This window comes from Phocoena sinus, chromosome 12 (genome assembly GCF_008692025.1).
Source record: "Phocoena sinus isolate mPhoSin1 chromosome 12, mPhoSin1.pri, whole genome shotgun sequence".
Taxonomy (NCBI): Eukaryota; Metazoa; Chordata; class Mammalia; order Artiodactyla; family Phocoenidae; genus Phocoena; species Phocoena sinus.
Window position 1 is genome coordinate 35,751,075 of NC_045774.1, and position 20,913 is coordinate 35,771,987.

The 20,913-nt window shown below is 36.6% G+C and overlaps 1 protein-coding gene across 3 annotated transcripts; it reads right to left on the reverse strand.

Annotated features, from left to right (window-relative positions):
* Positions 1-6,512: 6,512 nt before the first annotated feature.
* On the reverse strand, positions 6,513-20,710 carry CENPW (centromere protein W). Of its 3 annotated transcripts, XM_032651396.1 has the most exons (3): positions 20,428-20,710; positions 9,836-9,949; positions 6,513-7,975 (listed from the first exon to the last, which is right to left on the reverse strand). In XM_032651396.1, exons 1-3 carry the CDS (start codon positions 20,551-20,553, stop codon positions 7,949-7,951), a joined length of 267 nt encoding a protein of 88 aa, XP_032507287.1. In that variant the 5' UTR covers positions 20,554-20,710; the 3' UTR covers positions 6,513-7,948. The 3 variants fall into 3 exon arrangements, with proteins under 3 accessions (XP_032507287.1, XP_032507286.1, XP_032507289.1); XM_032651395.1 differs by having other exon boundaries at positions 6,513-9,949; XM_032651398.1 differs by lacking the exon at positions 6,513-7,975 and having other exon boundaries at positions 9,832-9,909.
* Positions 20,711-20,913: the final 203 nt, after the last annotated feature.

A 20,913-nucleotide genomic window follows, 5' to 3' on the forward strand; every position in this document is an offset into this window, starting at 1 on the left:
GATTTAAATGTAAAACAAACTATGAAACTTGTAAAAATATAATACAGGAGGGTAGAAGGAGCTTCTGACTGTGGCTGCCGCTCAGCTAGTGTTTGTTGTCCCCAGAGTAAGCCACAGCCACCCCCAGTCTCTCCAGAAGACTCTCCAAGACCAGAAGCCATGTGGCTGACAGGGTCTTGGTGTTCCGGTCAGATGTCAAGCCTGAGCCTCTGAGGTGGGAGAACCAAGTTCAGGACACTGGACCACCAGAGACCTCCCAGCCCTACATAGTATCAATTGGTGAGACCTCTCCCAGAGATCTCGTCTCAATGCTAACAACCAGCTCTACGCAACAACCAGCAAGCTACAGTGCTGGATGCCCCATGCCATACTAGCAAGACAGGAACACAACCCCACCCATTAGCAGAGAGGCTGTCAAAAATCATACTAAGTTCACAGACACCCCAAAACACACCACCAGACGCAATCCTGCCCATCAGATAGACAAGATCCACCTTCATCCACCATAACGCAGGCACCAGTCCCCTCCACCAGGAAACCTACACAACCCATGAACCAACTTTACCCACTGGGGGCAGAAACCAAAAACAATGGGAACTATGAACCTGCAGCCTGCGAAAAGGTGACCTCAAACACAGTAAGTTAAGCGAAATGAGAAGACAGAGAAATACACAGCAGATGAAGGACCAAGGTAAAAACCCACAGACCAAACAAAAGTAGAGGAAATAGGCACTCTACCTGAAAAAGAATTCAGAGTAACAGTAGCAAAGATGATCCAAAATCTTGGAAATAGAATGGATAAAATACAAGAAACGTTTAACAAGGACCTAGAAGAACTAAAGAGCAAACAAACGATGAACAACACAAGAAATGAAATTAAACATTCTCTAGAAGGGATCAAGAGCAGAATAACTGAGGCACAAGAACGGATAAATGACCTGAAAGATAAAATAATGAAAATAACTACTGCAGAGGAGAAGAAAGAAAAAAGAATGAAAAGAAATGAAGAAAGTCTCAGAGACTTCTGGAACAACACTAAACACACGAACATTTGAATTATAGGTGTCACAGAAGAAGAGAAAAAGAAAGGGACTGAGAAAATATATGAAGAGATTATGGTTGAAAACTACCCTAATATGGGAAAGGAAAGAGTCAATCAAGTCCAGGAAGCTCAGAGAGTCCCATACAGAATAAATCCAAGAAGAAACACAAAGACACATATTAATCAAACTATCAAAAATTAAATACAAAGAAAAAATATTAAAAGCAGCAAGGGAAAAACAACAAATAACATACAGGGAATCCCCATATGGTTAACAGCTGATTTTTCAGCAGAAACTCTACAAGCCATAGGGAGTAGCAGGACATATTTAAAGTGATGAAAGGGAAAAACCTACAACCAAGATTACTCTACCCAGCAAGGATCTCATTCAGATTCAAAAGAGAAATTAAAACCTTTACAGACAAGCAAAAGCTAAGAGAATTCAGCACCACCAAACCAGCTTTACAACAAATGCTAAAGTAACCTCTCTAGGTACGAAACAAGACAAGGAAAAGACCTACAATAACAAACCCAAAACAATTAAGAAAATGGTAATAGGAACATGCATACTGATAATTACCTTAAATGTAAATAGATTTAAACCTCCAACCAAAAGACACAGACTGGCTGAATGGATACAAAACAAGACCCGTATGTATGCTGCCTACAACGACCCACTTTAGACCCAGGGACACATACAGACTGAAAGTGAGGGGATGGAAAAAGACATTCCATACAAATGGAAAACAAAAGAAAGCTGGAGTAGCAATTCTCAAATCAGACAAAATAGACTTTAAAATAAAGAATGTTACAAGAGACAAAGAAGGACACTACATAATGATCAAGGGATCAAACCAAGAAGATATAACAAATGTAAATATTTAGGCACCCAACATAGGTGTACCTCAATACATAAGGCAAATGCTAACAGCCATAAAAAGGGAGATCGACAGTAACACAATAATAGTAGTTGACTTTAACACCCACTTTCACCAATGGACAGATCATCCAAAATGAAAATAAACACAAGCTTTAAATGATATATTAAACAAGATGGACTTAATTGATATTTATAGAACATTTGATCCAAAAACAACAGAATACACTTTCTTCTCAAGTGCTCGTAGAACATTCTCCAAGAGAGATCATATCTTGGGTCACAAATCAAGCCTTGGTAAATTTAAGAAAATTGAAATCGTATCAAGTATCTTTTCCGACCACAACGCTATGAGAATAGATATCAATTACAGGAAAAAATGTAAAAAATACAAACACATGGAGGCTAAACAATACACTATGAAATAACCAAGAGATCAATGAAGAAATCAAACAGGAAATCAAAAAATACCTAGAGGGCTTCCCTGGTGGCACAGTGGTTGAGAGTCCGCCTGCCGATGCAGGGGACACGGGTTTGTGCCCCGGTCTGGGAAGATCCCACATGCCGCGGAGCGGCTGTGAGCCGTGAGCCATGGCCGCTGAGCCTGCAAGTCCAGAGCCTGTGCTCCACAGTGGGAGAGGCCACAACAGTGAGAGGCCCACATACTGCAAAAAAAAAAAAAAAAAAAAAAAAAAAAAAGCATAGAAACAAATGACAATGAAACCATGACAACCCAAAAACTATCAATGCAGCAAAAGCAGTTCTAAGAAGGAAGTTTATAGCAATACACTGCTACCTCAAGAAACAAGAAAAATCTGAAATAAACAACCTAAACTTACACCTAAAGCAATTAGAGAAAGAAGAACAAAAAAAAAAAAAAACCCAAAGTTAGCAGAAGGAAAGAAATCATAAATATCAGATCAGAAATAAATGAAAAAGAAATGAAGGATACAATAGCAAAGATCAATAAAACTAAAAGCTGGTTCTTTGACAAGATAAACAAAATTGATAAACTATTAGCCAGATTCATCAAGAAAAAAAGGGAGAAGACTCAAATCAACAGAATTAGAAATGAAAAACGAGAAGTAACAACTGATACTGCAGAAATACAAAGGATCATGAGAGATTACTAAAAGCAACTCTATGCCAATAAAATAGACAACCTGGAAGAAATGGACAAATTCTTAGAAAGGTATAACCTTCCAAGACTGAACCAGGAATAAACAGAAAATATAAACAGACCCATCACAAGCACTGAAATTGAAACTGTGATTAAAAATCTTCCAACAAACAAAAACCCAGGACCGGATGGCTTCACAGGTGAATTCTATCAAACATTTAAAGAAAAGCTAACAACTATCCTTCTCAAACTCTTTCAAAATATAGCAGAGGGAGGAACACTCCCAAACTCATTCTACGAGGCCACCATCACCATGATACCAAAACCAGACAGAGATGTCACTAAAAAAAAAAAAAAAAAAAAAAAAAAAAGAAACCTACAGTCCAGTATCACTGATGAACATAGATGCAAAAATCCTCAACAAAATACTAGCAAACACAATCCAACAGCACATCAAAAGGATCATACACCATGATCAAGTGGTTTTATCTCACTTTATTGAGGAATGCAAGGATTCTTCAATATACACAAATCAATCACTGTGATACACCATATTAACAAAGTGAAGAATAAAAACCATATGATCATCTCAATAGATGCAGAAAAAGCTTTTGACAAAATTCAAAACCCATTTATAATAAAAACTCTCCAAAAAGCAGACATAGATGGAAGTAACCTCAAGATAATAAAGGCCATATATGACAAACCCACAGCCAGCATCATTCTCAATGGTGAAAAACTGAAACCATTTCCACAAGATCAGGAACAAGACAAGGTTGCCCACTTCCTTCACTATTATTCAACAAAATTTTGGAAGTTTTAGTCACAGCACTCAGAGATGAAAAATAAAAGGAATCAAAATCGGAAAAGAAGTAAAACTGTCACTGTTTGCAGATGACACGATACTATACATAGAGAATCCTAAAGATGCTACCAGAAAACTACTAGAGCTAATCAATGAATTTGGTAAAGTAACAAGATACAAAATGAATTCACAGAAATCTCTTGCATTCCTATACACTAATGATGAAAAATCTGAAAGAGAAATTAAGGAAACACTCCCATTTACCACTGCAACAAAAAGAATAAAATACCTAGGAATAAACATACCTAAGGAGAAAAAAGACCTGTATGCAGAAAACTATAAGACACTGATGAAAGAAATTAAAGGTGATACAAACAGAGGGAGAGATATACTATGTTCTTGGATTAGAAGAATCAACATTGTGAAAATGACTGTACTACCCAAAGCAATCTACAGGTTCAGAGCAATCCCTATCAAACTACCAATGGCATTTTTCACAGAACTAGAACAAAAAATTTCACAATTTGTATGGAAACACAAAAGACCCTGAATAGCCAAAGCAATCTTAAGAAACAAAAACGGAGCTGGAGGAATCAGGCTCCCAGACATCAGGCTATACTACAAAGCTACAGTAATCAAGACGGTATGGTACTGGCACAAAAACAGAAATATATATCAATGGAACAGGATAGAAAGCCCAGAGATAAACCCACACACATATGGTCACCTTATCTTTGATAAAGGAGGGAAGAATATACAATGGAGAAAAGACAGCCTCTTCAATCAGTGGTGCTGGGAAAACTGGACAGCTACATGTAAAAGAATGAAATTAGAACACTCCCTAACACCATACACAAAAATAAACTCAAAATGGATTAAATACCTAAATGTAAGGCCAGAAACTATCAAACTCTTAGAGGAAAACATAGGCAGAACACTCTATGACATAAATCACAGCAAGACCCTTTTTGACCCACCTCCTAGAGAAATGGAAATAAAGACAAAAATAAACAAATGGGACCTAATGAAACTTACAAGCTTTTGCACAGCAAAGGAAACCATTAACAAGATGAACAGACAACCCTAAGAATGGAAGAAAATATTTGCAAATGAAGCAACTGACAAAGGATTAATCTCCAAAATATACAAGCAGCTCATGCAGCTCAATATCAAAAAAAAAACAAAACCCATCCAAAAACTGGCAGAAGACCTAAACAGACATTTCTCCAAAGAAGATATACAGATGGCCAACAAATACCTAAAAGGATGCTCAACCTCACTAATCATTAGAGAAATGCAAATCAAAACCACAGTGAGATATCACCTCACAAGGGTCAGAATGGCCATCATCAAAAAATCTACAAACAATAAATGCTGGAGAGGGTGTGGAGAAAAAGGAACCCTCTTGCGCTGTTGGTGGGAATGTAAATTGATACAGCCACTATGGAGAACAGTATGGAGGTTCCTTAAAAAACTAAAAATACAACTACCATATGAACCAGCAATCCCACTACTGGGCAAATACCTGAGAAAACCATAATTCAAAAAGAGTCATGTACCACAATGTTCATTGCAGCACTATTTACAATAGCCAGGACATGGAAGCAACCTAAGTGTCCACTGACAGATGAATGGATGAAGAAGACATGGCACATATATACAGTGGAATATTACTCAGCCATAAAAAGAAATGAAACTGAGTTATTTGTCGTGAGGTGGATGGATTTAGAGTCTGTCATACAGAGTAAAGTAAGTCAGGAAAAGAAAAACAAATACCGTATGCTAACACATATATATGGAATCAGAAAAAAAAATGGTTCTGAAGAACCTAGGGGCAGGACAGGAATAAAGATGCAGATATAGAGAATGGACTTGATGACACGAGGACGGGGAACGGTAAGCTGAGACGAAGTGAGACAGTGGCAGTGACATATATACGCTACCAAATGTAAAACAGATAGCTAATGGGAAGCAGCCGCATAGCACAGGGAGATCAGCTCAGTTCTTTGTGACCACCTAGAGGGGTGGGATAGGGATGGGGGGAGGGAGACACAAGAGGGAGGGGATATGGGGATATATGTATACATATAGCTGATTCACTTTGTTATACAGCAGCAACTAACACAACATTGTAAGCAATTATACTCCAATAAAGATGTTAAAAAGAAAAATGCAATAACAACAAAAAAGGGTAAGTTTGAAAAATAATAATACAGGAGAAAATCTATAAGATGTAGGGCTTGGTGAAGAGTTCTTAAACATGACACCAACAGCATGAAAATAAATAAATAAAAAATTAACTGGACCTCATCAAAAGTGAAAAATCATTGACCTTCGAAAGATACTGTTAAAGGATAAAAGGCAAGCTACAGAATAGAAGAAAATATTTGCAAACCACATGTCTGACCAAAGACCTATACCTAGAAAACTCTCAAAATTCAACATTAGAAAAACAAATAGAAAATGGGCAAAAGAAATGAAGAAACATTTTATTAAAGAGAAAAAATGGATGACGAACATATGAAATTATGTGCAACATCATTAGCCATTAGGGAAATGAAAATTAAAAACCATGATTAGACATTCATAGCAGAACAGCTAAAATAAAAAATACCAAATGTTCATGAGAAGGAGGAAAAAATGACTCTCACAAACTGCTAATGGGAATACAAAATGGTACAGCCACTCTGCAAAATACTTTGGCCATTTCTTTTTGAAAAACTAAACACATACTTACCATTAAACCCAGCAATCACATTCCTGGGCATTTATCCCAGAGAAATGAAAACTGTTTTGTATAAAAACTGGTACACAACTGTTCACAACAGCTTTATTTGTGATAGCCAAAAACTAGAAATAATCAAAATATCCCTCAATGAGTAAATAGCTGTACAAACTGTGGTACATAAATACCATGGAATATGACGACTCAGTAATAAAAAGGAACAAATTGCTACATGCAACAACTTGGAGGATCAAGAGAGTTATGCTGAGTGAAAAAAGCAAATTCCCAAAAGTCATAACCTGTATGATTGCATCACAATGGCAAAATTATAGACATGGAGAACAGTTTAGTGGTTGCCATGGCTTAGGGATGGTAGAAATAGGAAGGGGAGTGTTGTGTGTGCAGTGGACGTGGGGAGCTGGGTGTAATTTATAAAAGAATAGCATGATGGAGAAGTCTGTGATGATGAAATAATTCTGTATCTTGACTGTAGTGGTGGTTACACAGATCTCCAAAAGTACTAAAATGGTACAGAATTATACACACACTGTACCAAGTCAAATTCCTGGTTTTGATATTGTACTGTAATTATTTAAGATGTAGGCACTGGGAGAAAACTGGATATAGAGTACAAGTGGACCTCTCTGTACTACTTTTGCAACTTCAAGTTGCAATCTATAATTATTCCAAAATAAAAAGTTAAAAACACAACTATTAGATGATATGCAATAAATTTCTTGGGGGGAAACAAATACCCATCTATTAAATCTGTGTGACTTGAAGAAAACACGTCAATTTGCTCTGTATTTTTTTTTTTTTTTTTGGTTTTGGAGGGAAATAAGTTTTTGAAAACACCCTGCTGGTGTTTACAGTTGAGAAATTATATTATTACACTATTGGCCTAAATAAAAGTAGACTGCATTGCTTATGCAAAGGCATTAAACAGTTAAAATATTTAAAATACACCTAGATTTGACTGCACATTGCCTTCCTTCAGAGATTAAATTGATTCCATAGTTAACTGTGGCTAAATCTAAATACTTATAAACTTAATTCTAAGAAATACATCTCTTCAAGCTACTTCACACACTAAGATTCCTTTTTTGATATGTAAAACATCTGCAATACCGACAAAAAGGGAAGTAGAATGAACTAAAGGCCATTTAAAATGAAACAATTCCTCAAATACAAAGCTTATATAGTTCTATGTGTATACTTGAGACATTTCAATACCAGTAAAAAACATACAAACAGACACATCCTTCAGCTAGCCAATATTTTAATACACAATTTTAACTGCTATATAAAAAGTGCTTTCACGATCTGTTACCACCTAAAATAATACATCATATAATTTTCAAAAATATGTTCTTTGACTTCTAACCTCTGCTCTTCTTTAGAATTACCTGTGAGGGGGAGAAAATGAAGATTCATATTATACCTATGCCAAGTAAAACACAATTCCTCAACAAAAAGTTGAAAAGTCCTATGTGTATAGTATGCAAGTCTCTGAATTTATAAAACCCAACTTGGAATGTGATTAGGGAATCTTTTGCCTTATAAACAGTTTTAGACTTCTCTAAAATAGTGTAATTCTCTCAAAGAATGTGAAACATGCCTAGATTCTCAAAATCTGGTTTTATAATAGTCACTTCTAGATGTTAATTTCTTCAACTGTGCCAAAAGTGTACAGATTAATGGCTCCCAACTTGAGGTTTATAGACAATTTAGTAATTCGGGGAGTTAAGGAATGTTCCAAAACTTGAAAATCCTATTATGAATCAGGATTTAACAACTATAAAGCAATACAAATCCACTGCAACACCAAATTTCTTGTATTTAGGCTGGAATTATATCAGAGACCAAGACTAGTCATCTCAAGCTGAAAAGCTTGTTAGGTAGATAATTTTTAAGATAATTTTTAATCTCATTTTAAACAAAATGAGATCTTAAGTTGTAAAAGACAAGGAACATTAGAGACCAGAATATATCCAAAAATATTTTAAAGAACTTACCTACTTTTAGGTAAGTACACTTATAAATTCATTAATAAAAACAAACCAACCCTAAATTTAAGACACACACATACACTCTTCAAGTTCTTAAGCCTTGCTTTACCTGCAGAAAGCACTTATATCAACTTTAATAGTACAGAAACTTGTTGAAATGTTTATAGTTGTAAGAGAATTTAAAGCCCCTTAAAAAATGCCAAGGCATGCCCATTTCTAGGCTTCCACAGAAGTCACCAAATAGGTTTATACCCTAGGCCAGTACTTCTCTGTTCTACAAGAAGTTAGTATAGGGACTGCAAAAGAATACTATGTACTCAAATGAATTTACAAAATTCTAAGTATATTATACACCCAAATTTACAAAATACTAAATTAAACAGAGTTCAACAAATTACTGGTATATTTCTCATAAACTTTCATAACTTTACATATCTATAGTTATATAAAGACGTTACCCTTGTGGGAAGTTGGATAAAAGGTACAGTGGAACTCTACACTATTTTTGCACTTTCTGTGAGTCTATAATTATTTCAAAAATATTAAATGTTAAACAAAAAAAGCCTATAAAGAGGTAAACTGTCAAAAATAAGTCTCTCTCACACATCATACTCCAGTCAACCATGTGCCAATTTCTTGCATATTCTTACAGAAACAAGCTCTCTATACGTAACATTATGACTATTCAAGGAGGTATAGTATGTTAGGTTATATAAACTTATCTGACCCCAGAAGCCTTTCATATTGGGGCATCTATTAAATCAAGTGAAAATAATCTTGGGGACATATATGGAAAAAACTCTGCCCTAGACATCATACTATTACATTATACAGAAATATCAGTAAGAAGCAATCTTCTCTGCTTATATAAGCAATATGATTCAGAAGTCACTCAAATCTCAAAACAAATGTAGAAAAATCATTAAGTAAACTTAAAATGATCAAGAAGAAAGTTTTGATAAATTTCAAGGTAATAAACCTTCTCAGCTATATATAGGCTACTACATATCCTACAGATTAGCAGTCAAACACTTATTTTCCCCTAAATGGCAATAAGGCAATGGCCATGAATCTTTCCATCAGAAATCCATAATATACATAATAAAAAAAAAACCATAACTCTGTAATTAAAACCCGTGAAAAGCCAAGCATCAACTCAGTCAACAAAACTGAATAAGGAATCTAAACCAGGCAGAGGTGACGAACTAGGTGGTGTTTTAAGGCAACTGTGATGAAGAAAAGAAATTCAGATCTTACCTTTGCTGCAGCCAGTACATGCTCCTTTTTAATGACTCCACACTTATTCTCACAAGCATTTGTCCGAGCCTCTTCTGCTAATCGATGAACAAAGAGTAAACAGTTCAGATGCACCTTTAAAAGAGAAAATGCAAAAGGATTTTTAAGCTCAAACACTGATGTTTTGAAATAATGACTTTTAAAAAGAATATCCCCGGGCTTCCCTGGTGGTGCAGTGGTTAAGAATCCACCTGCCAATGCAGGGGACACGGGTTCGAGCCCTGGTCTGGGAAGATCCCACATGCCGCGGAGCAACGGAGCCTGTGAGCCACAACTACTGAGCCTGCACTCTAGAGCCCATGAGCCACAACTACTGAGCCCACGCGCTGCATCTACTGAAGCCCGCGCGCTCTAGAGCCCGTGTTCCGCAACAAGAGAAGCCACCGCAATGAGGAGCCCACGTACCACAACAAAGAGTAGCCCCCGCTCACGGCAACTAGAGAAAGCCGCACGCAGCTATGAAGACCCAACACAGCCAAAAGTAATAAATAAGTAAAAATAAACAAATTTATAAGAAAAATAAAAAGAATATCCCCAATTTTAATGCTGTACTATTTACTACTGCGATTACATCAATTAACCTTTATTTAAAGTAACAGAATTCAGTTTAATATATGTCCATCTTAAGATTCCATAAAAAGAGACTTAGTTATTACAATACATGAAACAAGTCTATGTAAAGCTGACCAAAGGCCAAGACAATGTTTTGATCATTATATCAAAACATAGGTAAGTCTCTATTAAGAAAAAATATTCCTGTTTCCCATTCCAACTAAATTTAAGTTTCTAATGTAATTTAAAATTTCCCCCAAATTAAAAAAACATATCAAATATTGTATTTAAAGCTAGTCATCTCTCATTCTACAATCCAAGGTATAAAATTTTGTAACCAGATATTTAATTTGAAATATCTAATTAAAAACATGTTAATAATTAAAATTTTAAAAGTTTATTGCATTTATATACAAAGGTCAAGTTACTTGGCTTCCAACAACAAAATAATCATATCTACTATTAATAATCTTAAAATTTCTTAAAAAGTAGCCTTTAACTACAAAAAATAAGCAGACAATACAAAATTCCAAAGTCCACAAAGAACTGTAGTTATATAAGATATTAGCATTGTGGGAAGTTGCAAAAAAGGTAAGGGGAATTCTCTACTATTTTTGCCACTTCTTGTGAACCAATAGGTATTTCAAAATACAAAGCAAAAAGTCTGCAAAAGGAAAGACTGACAAAAGTAAGTCGCTCTTCCACATCATCCCCAGTAAACTATGGTTGCCAGCTTCTTGCATATTCTTATAGAAACAACTTCTACATATTAGCAAAACATATACATATACCATAATATATATGTACATATATCATTATTTAACCTCACTATTTCAATATGTACATTTTGCTAAATATTTTACTCAAAATTCACTACCCTAACACAAAAGGGCTACTCATTCTATATGCATATATATATAGCTTGAAAACAGTTAAAGTAGAGCTCGAACCCAAGCAACAGAGAATGTAAAGTGAGTTGCAGTCCTATCTCATTTCTCCCTCTAGCATCACATCTACTGCTCTTTTATTTAAATTACTGGTAACATCTCTATCCATTGCTTCTGCCATGTGCCTGAAGTCACTACCAACCTAGGTCCAATTAGATAGTCTCTTTAACATATAATTTATTTGATAATTTATATAATAGTACACACTCTTTGCAGTGAGAATTAATTAATACATAACACTTGGCAGAAGCAAGAAACTAAAATCCTGCAGACTGTGGAATGAAAACCACATTCACAGAAAGAGAGACAAAATGAAAAGGGAGAGGACTATGTACCAGATGAAGGAACAAGATAAAACCCCAGAAGAACAATTAAATGAAGTGGAGATAGGCAACCTTCCAAAAAAGAATTCAGAATAATGATAGTGAAGATGAGCCAGGACCTCGGAAAAAGAATGAAGGAAAAGACTGAGAAGATGCAAGAAATGTTTAACAAAGGTTTAGAAGAATTAAAGAACAAACACCTAGAAGAATTAAAGAACAAACAGAGATGAACAGCACCATAACTGAAATGAAAAATACACTAGAAGGAATAAATACCAGAATAATTGAGGCAGAAGAACAGATAAGTGACCTGGAAAAAGAATGGTGGAATTCAATGTCATGGAACAGAATAAAGAAAAAAAAAGGAAAAGAAATAAAGACAGCCTAAGAGACCTCTGGGACAACATTAAACACACCAACATTCACACTATAGGGGTTCAAGAAGGAGAAGAGAGAGAGGAAGGACCCGAGAAAATATCTGAAGAGATTATACTGGAAAACTTCCCTAACATGGGAAAGGAAATAGTCACCCAACTCCAGGAAGCACAGAGACTCCCAGGCAGGATAAATCCAAGAAGAAACATGCTGAGACACACAGTAATCAAACTGACACAAATTAAAGACAACGAAAAATTATTAAAGGCAACAAGGGAAAAACAACAAATAATATGCAAGGGAACTCCCATAAGGTTAACAGCTGATTTCTCAGCAGAAACTCGACAAGCCAGAAGAGAGTGGCACAATATATTTAAAGTGATGAAAGGGAAAAAGAAAAAGCTACAACCAAGATTACTCTACCCAGCAAGGATCTCATTCAGATTCGATGGAGAAGTTAAAAGCTTTACAGAAAAGCGAAAGCTAAGAGAATTCAGCACCACCAAACCAGCTCTACAACAAATGCTAAAGGAGCTTCTCTAAGTGGAAACACAAGAGAAGAAACGGACCAACAACAAAAAAACTCAAAACAATTAAGAAAATGGTAATAGGAACATACCTATCAATAATTACCTTAACTATAAATGGATTAAATGCTCCAACCAAAAGACACAGGCTCGCTGAATAGATACAAAAACAAGACCCATATATATGCTGTCTACAAGAGACCCACTTCAGACCTAGAGACACAAACAGACTGAAGGTGAGGTGACAGAAAAAGGTATTACATGCAAATGGAAATCAAAAGAAAGCTGCAGTAGCGATACTCATATCAGATAAAACAGACTTTAAAATAAAGAATGTTGCAAGAGACAAGGAAGGACACTACATAATGATCAAGAGATCAATCCAAGAAGAAGATATAACAATTATAAATATATACGCACCCAACATAGGAGCACCTCAATACATAAGGCAACTGCTAACAGCTATAAAAGAGGAAATCGACAGTAACACAATAATAGTGGGGGACTTTAACACCTCACCTACACCAATGGACAGATCATCCAGACAGAAAATTAATAAGGAAACACAAGCTTTAAATGACACAACAGACCAACCAGATTAAATTGATATTTATAAGAATATTTATCATATTTATAATAAATAAACTGATATTTATTCCATCCAAAAGCAGCACATTACACTTTCTTCTCAAGTGCACATGGAACATTCTCCAGGATACATCACATCTTGGGTCACAAATCAAGCCTCAGCAAATTTAAGAAAACTGAAATCATATCAAGCATCCTTTACGACCACCACGCTATGAGATTAGAAATCAATTACAGGGAAAAAAACATAAAAAACACAAACACATGGAGACTAAACAATATGTTACTAAATAACTAACAGGTCACTAAATAAATCAAAGAGGAAATCAAAAAATACCTAGAGACAAATGACAACAAAAAGATGACAATCTAAAACCTATGGGATTCAGCAAAAGCAGTTCTAAGAGGGAAGTTTATAGCAATACAATCCTACATCAAGAAACACGAAAATTCTTAGATAAACAATCTAACCTTATACCTAAAGGGAACTAGAGAAAGAAGAACAAACAAAACCCAAAGTTAGTAGGAGGAAAGAAATCATAAAGATCAGAGCAGAAATAAATGAAGTAGAAACAAAGAAAACAATAACAAAGATCAATAAAACTAAAAGGTGGTTCTTTGAGAAGATAAACAAATTTGATAAACCTTTAGCCAGACTCATCAAGAGGGAGAGGACTCAAATCAGTAAAATTAGAAATGAACAAGAAGAAGTTACAACAGACACCATGGAAATACAAAGCATCCTAAGAGACTACTGCAAGCAAATCTATGCCAATAAATGGACAACCTGGAAAAAATGGACAAATTCTTAGAAAGGTATAACCTTCCAAGATTGAACCAGGAAGAAACAGAAAATATAAACAGACCCACCACAAGTAATGAAATTGAAACTGTGATTAAATATCTTCCAACAAACAAAAGTCCAGGACCAGATGGCTTCACAGGTGAATTTTATCAAACATTTAGAGAAGAGCTAACTAACACCCATCCTTCTCAAACTCTTCCAAAAAACTGCACAGGAAGGAAGACTCCCAGACTCATTCTACGAGGCCACCATCACCCTGATACCAAAACCAGACAAAGGTACAACAAAAAAGGAAAATTACAGACCAATACCACTGATGAATATAGATGCAAAAATCCTAGTAAACAGAATCCAGCAACACATTAAAAGGATCATACACCATGATCAAGTGGGATTTATCCCAGAGATGCAAGAATTCTTCAATAAAAAAATCAATGTGATACACCATATTAACAAACTGAAGAATAAAAACCATATGATCATCTCAAAAGATGCAGAAAAATCTTCTGACGAAATTCAACATCCATTTATAATAAACACTCTCCAGAAAGTGGGCATAGAGGGAACCTACCTCAACATCATAAAGGCCATATATGACAAACCCACAGCAAACATTCTCAACAGTGAAAAACTGAAACTATTTCCTCTAAGATCAGGAACAAGACAAGGTTGTCCACTCTCACCACAATTACTCAACATAGTTTTGGAAGTTTTAACCACAGCAATCAGAGAAGAAAAAGAAATAAAAGGAACCCAAATCGGAAAAGAAGAAGTAAAGCTGTCACTGGTTGCAGATGACATGATACTACACATAGAGAATCCTAAAGATGCTACCAGAAAACTACTAGAGCTAATCAATGCATTTGGTAAAGTTGCAGGATACAAAATTAATGCACAGAAATCTCTTGCATTCCTATACACTAACAACAAAAGATCAGAAAGAGAAATTAAGGAAACAATCCCCTTCACCATTGAAACAAAAAGAATAAAATACCTAGGAATAAAGCTACCTAAGGAGGTAAAAAACCTGTCCTCAGAAAACTGTAAGACACAAATGAAAGAAATCAAAGATGACACAAACAGATGGGGAGATATACCATGTTCTTAGATTGGAAGAATCAATATTGTGAAAATGACTATACTACCCAAAGCAATCTACAGATTCGATGCAATCCTTATCAAATTACCAATGGCATTTTTTTTTTTAACAGTGCTAGAACAAAGAATCTTAAAATGTGTATGGAGACACAAAAGAGCCCGAATAGCCACAGCAATCTTGAGGGAAAAAAATGGCGGTGGAGGAATTAGATTCCCTGACTTCACACTATACTACAAAGCTACAGTAATCAAGACAATATGGTACTGAAACAAAAAGAGAAAAACAGATCAAGGGAACAGGATACAAAGCCCAGAGATAAACCCACTCACCTATGGTCAACTAATCTATGACAAAGGAGGCAAGGAGATACAATGGAGGAAAAACAGTCTCTTCAATAAGTGGTGCTGGGAAAACTGGACAGTTACATGTAAAAGAAAGAAATTAGAGCACTCCCTAACACTATACACAAAAGTAAACTCAAAATGGATTAAAGACCTAAATGTAAGACCAGACCAGACACTATAAAACTCTTAGAGGAGGGCTTCCCTGGTGGCGCAGTGGTTGAGAGTCCGCCTGCCAATGCAGGGGACACGGGTTTGTGCCCCGGTCCAGGCAGATCCCACATGCCGCGGAGCAGCTGGGCCCGTGAGCCATGGCCACTGAGCCTGCATGTCTGGAACCTGTGCTCCACAACGGGAGAGGCCACAAGAGTGAGAGGCCTGCATAGCGCAAAAAATTTTTTTTAATTTTTAAAATGGGCAGTAGATCTAAACAGACATCTCTCCAAAGAAGAGAAACAGATTGCCAAGAGGCACATGAAAAGATGCTCAACATCACTAATTATTAGAGAAATACAAATCAAAACCACAATGAGGTATCACCTCACACCAGTTAGAATGGGCATCATCAGAAAATCTACAAACAACAAATGTTGGAGAGGGTGTAAAGAAAAGGGAACCCTCTTGCATTGTTGGTGGGAATGCAAATTGATACAGCCACTATGGAGAACAGTATAGAGGTTTCGTAAAAACTAAAAATAGAATTACGATATGACTGAGCAATCTCACTACTGGGCATATACCCTGAGAAAACCATAATTCAAAAAAGTCATGTACCACAATGTTCACTGCAGCACTGTTTAAAACAGACAGGTCATGGAAGCAACCTAAATGCCACCAACAGACGAATGGATAAAGAAGATGTGGTACATATATACAATGGAATACTACCCAGCCATCAAAGGGAACGAAACTGGGTCATCTGTAGAGACGTGGATGGACCTAGAGACTGTCATACAGAATGAGGTAAGTCAGAAAGAGAAGAACAAATATTGTATATTAATGCATATATTTGGAATCTAGAAAAATAGTACAGATGAACCAGTTTGCAAGGCAGAAATAGAGACAGATGTAGAGAACAAATGTATGGACACCAAGGGGGGAAAGTAGGGGCGGGGATGAATTGGGAAATTGGGATTTATATATATACACTAATATGTATAAAACTGATAGCTAATAAGAACTTGCTGTATAAAAAAATAAAATTAAAAAAAAACACACAATACTTAACTCTCCCCAACAGTTCACCAAATGTTTAATAACTAGGTAATGTGGTCCTTTAAATTATTATGCAGAAATCTTTAGTGGATTGTTATAGATGTTTAAGAATATTTTAGTGATATTTGGGGCAAGCAGAGGAGTTTGGGGATTTAAATTTAACATGATAAAGGACCTATGGAAGAAGATATTCTTTTGGTACTTTTTTGATGCACTGTCTTGTTTAATTCTCACAAGGACTCTGAGCTAAATCACCCAATCCTGATTCTTTACATTATACCATGTCATTCAAAATTTCTTTAAACTTCCAATGATATACCATTTCCTTCTGCAACAAAAGTACTCCATAACATGGCTCAATTTCCTCCGTTAATCTGTATTTTCTACTTCTAAAGCTAAATGTCTTCCAGATGCCTCATGAAAAATTCCAAATTCCTTAATACTAAACCCCACTTGACTAGGCTCTTCTAATTTCATCTCTCACCTCTCCCAACTTTCAGTTCTATACTAGGTCTTTTGAACTTCTTTCAGTATTCAAATACAAGTTTGCCTACAGCCATGCTACTGGTTTACAGACTTCTCTAAAAAGCCCAATTCCTCCCAATATGTAAGGTTATATAGATCCATGGCACCCTGAACTTATCACTACACATACTACATACATTAGGCAGCAATTTCTCACCTGTCCTCTTCAATGTACTATAAGGGCTAAACCATGTCTATCTTCCCAGACATTATATCCCCAGTGACCTTTAGCCCATGGCCCAATATGAAGTAGGTAGTCAATTATTACTGCATGAACAAAAGATCCATCCATACCTCCCCAAATTAGGCAAAAAAATTTTTTAGCCAATCCCAAATAAACCACACTGTTTTGAGGCTTGAGTCCTTTACTCTTCATGGGCATGAACCATAGATACTGAATTAATATTACTTTTTTTTAACGTCAGAATTTTTTTTTAAACAACCTATTTATCTGTAATAAAACAGTTAATTGAGTGGTGTCACTCAAGTGCACTAAGGTTTAAATTAAAAGGGTCAGAACAAAAGCAAATTTTATGGTTTCAGCTAGACATTCAGTCCTGAAAGCCATTCCATCAAGAACTTACACTTTGGAAAAATAAAAAATCAGCTTGCTTGAAAGGTAAACCAAAAGATAATTTACAAAGAGGTATCCATTTGACAGTCTCAGGTGGCCAAAAGACTGGGCCAGCCTGACTTCCTCCCCACTTCCTCACAGCACTTCTGAGTTTTACATAAACTGTAAGTACCCAGATATTTGCACAATATTCCTTAGTGATAAATCTAAAAACTGAGTCACAAGAAAGCCGAACAATTTGAGATTAACATACACTCATCAGTATTGGCCCTGGTGATATACAATCAAATAAGTCATAAAATAAAACAACAATAAAAAGCCAGTGCAGAAGAATATGAAGTAACACAAGGAAGTTATAAGTAAAATGTTAGAAATATCAATCCACATATAGTCATCATCACTCCCAACTTTAACTGTACACTCAGAATGTTCGAGGTATTATGCTAAACACCAGGAATACAATAAGTTCCCAATTCAAAGTTCCCAGTCCCATGGGAGAATGAAACCTAATTAAAGACAAATGTGTGATAGTAGATGATATTGGAAGGTAAGGTTGATGCTTTCTAAGACCATGAAAGAAGGCTTCACCGAATAACAGGCATTTGAACTGAATTTTGAAATAACTGAAGTTTGAGAAGCGGAGCGGAGTGAGGACATCTTCAAACAGAAGAAATATCTTATGAAAAGACATCATAAAAGTAGATTAGTTCTGTGTTAAAGATAATGGAAGACACAAAAGGAGATATGTGTGGTCCCTTCGCCTCAAGAAGCTGCATACCGCACTGGGAGACAACACTGACATATAAAACTTAGAGAATAGTGTCAGGGTCCCAGTAGCTAAACTGTATGATGTACACTCTTACGGCTATCAAAGTTCAGGAAAAAAAACAGACTACCTTAATTGTAGAGAAGTTTATGGATGATGTGGGACACCTGCTGAGTAAGATAATTAAGTACCAATGGCAAGCAGAAAACCATAAGTAAAGAAACCAGAGTGACGCATGGCATATACAAGACGGTGAAGGAGAAATAATGAAAGCCAAAGACAAGCATACAATCTAGTAATAGACGGTAGCATAAAGAACTTCCATTCCCCTACCACTGCAAATGCTTAGAATCTCACCTCCCCTTCTTTCCTGTACCACCTGGATCCCACTCCACAATAGAGCCCCCCTGTCCAGGGATCACTTGGGGCAAGCAAGTGTGGATGTGGGAGGAATCTGACTACTTGAGAAATTTCTGCCCAACAATCTACACGAGCTGGTAGTCTCCTAGATTCTAGAGCAGGTACATTTCCTCCCCCCTCCATTTATTGAGAGAACCCCAGCACCAGTGAAAACTTCAGAATAAATTACCTAAAATTCTTTTGAAAATCAATTTCACTTTAATACAGCTCACTTGTGCCACCTTAATCACCACCTTGGGGGAAGGAGGGTAATAAAACAGTATATATTGTCTTTTCTTATAGGGTCTAAAAAAGGAACAAGAAAGGACAGGAGATATTAGAAGGGCTACTTTTCCAAGGAAAAAAAAAAGTTGTTTTGGCTCAGAGAAAGGAAAAGTGAAGACAATTCTATCGTAGTTTATTAAAAATAGAAACCCTAAAATTAGGGGAGGCAGTAGAGAGCTGGCAGAGGCTGTAGAGAAAAGAGGAGGGGGACAATGTAACTTAAGAAGAGATGGAATGATGTATTGTTAAGCCACCCTCCATGCCATATATCCCTATTATCCACAATTCTTTATCCTTGATCTCAGGGAAATTAGGTGCCCACCTGTAGTGTCTCCTTTACTCAAAGAGCTCTTGGAACAAACCACAGGAGGTGCCTCCTATGGTTTAAACCTAGGGAAACTGTTCATTCTGCTAGAGGGATATATATTCCAGGCATTCAACATAAAAACTCTTAATTTATTTCAAAACAGAAATATTACACCGTGGTTTGGTTGTGGTTATTTATCATGTGAGCATTATGCTGCAGTTACTATGAGTCAGATAAACTTTTAATGGTTGGGCTTGAAAACTAAATTAACAGGTGTTCTATTTGTCTAGGAAAACGAATTCACATGTGGGAGCATACTACTTACAAATAAACTTTTGGATCAGGGTTCTTTAGTAAATAAGCTAAAGTAGAGGAAATAGGGCAATATATTTGTTTAACAACGTAAAAAGAAGGGGAAGAAAGGAAGGCAAGGAGAAAGGCACTTTTGAAAGGCATGTCAGTAATGCCTTTTACAATATTTAAATAAAATATTTAAATAAAATATTTTATTTAAATAAAATATTTAAATAAAAATAACCCAGCCTGAATTCCAAAATCTATTTTTTTTAAATGTATCTTTCGAATCTTTGCAAATTACACTAAGCACAGTACCAGACTGTGCTCCTTAATAGCGATATTGAAAAACTATAAACAGGAACTTAACGTTAGTTTTCTCCTTAAATTGATGTGGCTAATAGCCTCCTGTAAAAAAAAGGTCAGGATATCTACATTTCAGAGGGTCCCAAAACAATTCAGCATCAGGAATACTGATATGCCAGGCCGGGGCAAACCCGCCCAGGTGTTGCTGCGAACACCTCAAACGTAGGCCTGAAAGCTAGATTGGCTGGGGGCGGCAAAATAAAAGCTGGGGGTTATTTCCCCCGTCTCCGCCCCACTTCCAGTCCTAGAAGGGACAAAATCTCACCAGTAGGTCGCTAGTTGTCTCCAGACGGAGGTGAGGCTTCCGTTGCTTGAAGACGCGCTTTAGAAAACCGCGGGGAGCCTTCCGCTTTATCAGCTTCTTCTGCGAGACTGTGGTCGAGAGCGCCATCCTCTCCCTCCGGCTCGGGCACCAGCCGCCTAAGCTTCCTAGGCCCTTCCTGCGCCGCACTGCAGCTCACGCCCGCGGGGACACCGAGAACCCCGACTCCGACGCTTCTACAGGCCCTGAGACCAGGCCAGAACGTTTGAATCCGCCGCCAATTGAGCGCGCCTGGCGCCCGGTAGTGACGTCAGCACGCTCAAGCCCCGCCCCTCCCGCGGCGCCTGGCTGTTGATGGAACACACTGTCGGTGGGCGCACCGTGACGTCATAGACGGGCGAACACTGCGGCTTTAGCCTTTAGCACCAGCTCTTTAAAACAGTGTTCGATAGAGACGTTGGGAAATTGTGGAAAATGTTGGTATGCCAA